This window comes from Salvelinus alpinus, chromosome 4, assembly GCF_045679555.1.
Source record: "Salvelinus alpinus chromosome 4, SLU_Salpinus.1, whole genome shotgun sequence".
Classification (NCBI taxonomy): domain Eukaryota; kingdom Metazoa; phylum Chordata; class Actinopteri; order Salmoniformes; family Salmonidae; genus Salvelinus; species Salvelinus alpinus.
Genome location: NC_092089.1, coordinates 29654335 through 29658391, shown reverse-complemented (window position 1 = coordinate 29658391; position 4057 = coordinate 29654335). Strand labels below are relative to the sequence as shown.

Genomic DNA, 4057 nt, shown 5'->3' with positions numbered 1-4057 from the left:
TGTCAGGAACAGTATGTTTCTCAAAGGTAACGGGAAAGATGGGCGACACCTGGAGGGGGGTGGAGACAAGCACAAAGGCAGGTGAAACAGATCAGGGTTTTTCCTTAAGTTGGTCTTTTCTAAGACAAATCTAGTGGGCATCCTTTGTGGGTGTCTTTTAGGACCCTGTTTTATTTGCTTTGCCAACTTTCAGTGTCTTTCATGGGTGTCTTTCAGTACCCGTTTGAAACCCATTCTCTTTTGGTTTGGGTGTTTAAGTGCCTCCTTTCCGAATGTTGTTGTGTTACAGCGTTAAAATGTATTAAATTTAGAAGTTGTGTCACTGGCCTACACACAATACCCCATAATGACAAAGTGGAATGATTATTCATAGAAATGTTGACAAATGAATTAAAAATGAAAAGCTGAAGTGTCTTGAGTCAGTAAGTATTTAACTCCTTTGTTAAGTCAAGCCTAAATACGTTCAGAAGTCAAAATGTGCTTAACAATTCATAATAAGTTGCATGGAATCTGTGTGCAATAATAGTGTTTAACATGATTTGTGAATGACTACCTCATCTCTGTACTCCACACATACAATTATCTGTAAGGATGGGGGAATAATGGGGCATTGTCTGATTGTCATATTTTGCTGATGATTGTTAAATTGTAAAAAATATGCCAATAATTATATTGTAAAAAAAAAAATACAATTATATATAAGGTCCCTCAGTCGAGCAATGAATTTCAAACACACATTCAACTACAAAGAGGTTTTCCAATGCCTTGCAAAGATGTCACTGAGTGGTAGATGGGTAAAAAATAAAAAGCAGCCATTGAATAGCCCTTTGAGCAGGGTGAAGTTATTAATTACACTTTGGGTGGTGTATTAATACACCCAGTCACTATAAAGATACAAGTGTCCTTCCTAACTCAGTTGCCGGAGAGGAAGAAACTGCTCAGGGATTTCACCATGAGGCCAGTGGTGACTTTAAAACAGTTAAAGAGTTTAATGGCTGTGATAGGAGAGAACTGAGGATGGATGGATCGTGACTGGCACTGTCTATACTGTCTTACACGTATGGGACAAATTACAGGCCAAATACAACAAATGTGACAAACAGAGATACAGTTTGGGAAAGCCAGTGTTTATTCACAACAGTAAGACTTATTTATAAAAATGACATATATAAAAACAGCCATCTCTGCTTCTCTTTCTCCTGTCCTGTCCTCCTTCACTTCTTGGCAGCAACCTTCTGGGTGTGGAGCTGGTAGATCTGTTCACAGGCGATGGAGAGGCCCACCACCAGAGAGACAAACTCCTCAAAGCTCACCTTCCCATCACCATTCTGGTCCAGATCCTTCATGATCTTGTCTATGGCGGCTGGGTCCTTCTGGGACTGAGAGGGAAGGAAAGATGGAGGAGATGAAGAGAGTAAGTGATTGAGTGAGTGAGTGAGTGAGTGAGTGAGTGAGTGAATGAGTGAGTGTATGAAATCCCGAGTGGCGCAGCGGTCTAAGGCACTGCATCTCAGTGCTTGAGGCGTCACTACAGACACACTGGTTTGATTCCAGGCTGTAGGGCGGCGCACAATTGGCCCAGTGTCGTCCAGGTTTGGCCGGTGTAGGCCGTCATTGCAAATAAGAATTTGTTCTTAATTAATTTGCCTAGTTAAATAAAAGTGAAATGTAAAAAATAAAAAAAACGAGAGATGGAAGGAAGGAAGAGGAGGTTAGATTAACTTTGGATGCTTTTTATTCTAATAAAGTGACAGAGAAAAATCTGAACGAGAGTGAAATGGGGTAAGACAAGAAATACAGGGAAAGTGTAGAGGTAAGTGAGAGAAAAAGAGAGGGACATAAAAGAGAGAGAGAGAGATGGATGTCTGTGTTACCTTCAGGAAGCTGGCCAGTTCTGTCTGCATCAGTTCTTTCAGCTCCTTCTTGCTCAGTGTGTTACAGTCACCGTCCTTGTCGGCATAGCGATGGAACACCGTGATCAGGGACTCCATGGAACTCTCCAACTGAGACGGCATGGCTGCAGAGAGAAGGATACACTGAGGAGGGGAGAGAGGGAGCGGGGAGATGGGAGGGGAGAGAGAGAAGGGGGAGATGGTTGGGGAGAGAGGGGGGGGAGATGGGAGGGGGAGACAGGGAGCGGGGAGATGGGAGGGGAGACAGGGAGCGGGGAGATGGGAGGGGAGAGAGGGAGGGGGAGATGAGAGGGGAGGGGAGAGAGGGAGGAGGTGTAAGTTACAGTAGCAGATACATACTCAGTACATTTACATTTACATTTAAGCCATTTAGCAGACGCTCTTATCCAGAGCGACTTACAAGTTGGTGCATTCACCTTATGATGTCCAGTGGAACAACCACTTTACAATAGTGCATCTAACTCTAAGGGGGGGGGGGGGGGTTAGAAGGATTACTTTATCCTATCCTAGGTATTCCTTAAAGAGGTGGGGTTTCAGGTGTCTCCGGAAGGTGGTGATTGTACAGTGAGTGTCTTGATATCACTAATATGTTGACTAATGGTGAACTATCCCTTTGCAGAAAACTAATTAACAATGCACATTTAGGGAGGATGGGAGTTGGCTTTCTTTGTCTCTGTAAGCACAGTCTGTTACTTAGTGGCATTTAAGCTGTCATCTTCCACTCCTTTACACATTCCCTCTACCTCAGACCCCTCCTCTTTCTTTTGGTGCCTCCCCCTTTCTTTGGTAACATCCAACCTCTCTTGCTGTGTAGACTTTCCTTTAACCTCTGTCATAGCTTGACCATGTGACACATCATCATAAGTGTGAAAGTGTGGGGATTTGGGGATGGAGAGGGGTGTGACAGGAGAGGAAAGTGTTTTGCAACAGTTCCGTGTAAAGAAATCAGGCTGATTATAATTGGTGAGTAATAATGCCTATAAAATGACTTGAACCGGCTGAGAAATATGTTTGTAGGTCTAATAGAGTTCTAAAACAAAAACATTGCTTCAATGTTCAAAGGTTTTCCTATAGATAGACTACATTATGTCTTAATCAGTAAATAGAATTTCCCGTCATCCTGCATAACAAACCATAGAATAACAGATTTTTGAATCAAATCAAGTGCAGACTAATGAACATTATAGCCTACAACTTTTCCGGACGAGACAGATCAGTAGCTAGTCACACTTGGAAACAGTTGTTACAGTTGTGTGAGACCTGTTTATTACACTAGATAACCTACTCTGTTAAACCAAAGACACCAATAGTAATAGTAGAATAAGTGAAAAAGGGTTACTTACCGAACAGAGAGCAGCTAACAGAACAGGGGAAGTAGCGTACTGCTGAATATATACCACTGATGCTGAATCTACTGCGCACGAGCTGTGAGACAGTTTGTTCAGGAATGTATAAAGAACAGGCAACGCCCATCTGATTATGAGTGTGTGTATAGTGAGGGAGGGAGGGAGGGAGGGGGTTAGAGTTTAGACATGATGTCTTTGAGTCCTCTAATATTCGAATTCAACGTGATAAAATAGACATTGATCACCTGGAATGTTTTTCTTATCGCATTAACACACGGATCTCATTCACACAAATCTATACCAATGATGCTGAACACAGACAGAGAGAGGGGTGACAAGAGTACACACTAGCATGTTTGGAAAAATAGTTTTATGGATGAAGAGGGTGGGATGATGTTTCTGGAATGAAATGCCATTTTATTCAGTTACATCTTAATACTCCCCAGAGAGAGAACACATTTAGATCAGTTAGAGATTCACTACTACTGTTCCCTTTGTGGCTCACCTCTCCCCCTCTGTCCACCACCTCTATCTCATTGTTACAGTATTATCTTAGCCTCTACCTCAGCCCACAGTAGCCTACCACTCCCTGTGTGTTTTGGAACTGAGTCAAGCAGATCAGTATCTATTCTATAACACAGTTGGCTTGGCAACAGCATACAGAGAACAGTATAGGAGCTACTGTGGAAGAGGCTGGCATGACAATAACCATTAACCACGACAACCATCAATAACCACCTGTGTGTGTATTATATTCGAACGAGCATTGACTAAATGATCGATGATGACATTGGGTGG

At 42.6% G+C, this 4057-nt stretch overlaps 1 protein-coding gene across 1 annotated transcript; it reads right to left on the bottom strand.

The window, feature by feature from the left end:
- Window positions 1–1106: 1106 nt before the first annotated feature.
- Window positions 1107–3420, bottom strand: LOC139572290 (protein S100-A1-like). The gene is made up of 3 exons (XM_071394950.1): window positions 3257–3420; window positions 1875–2036; window positions 1107–1379 (listed from the first exon to the last, which is right to left on the bottom strand). The coding sequence occupies exons 2-3, from the start codon at window positions 2013–2015 to the stop codon at window positions 1215–1217; spliced, it is 306 nt and encodes a 101-aa protein (XP_071251051.1). The 5' UTR covers window positions 2016–2036; window positions 3257–3420; the 3' UTR covers window positions 1107–1214.
- Window positions 3421–4057: the final 637 nt, after the last annotated feature.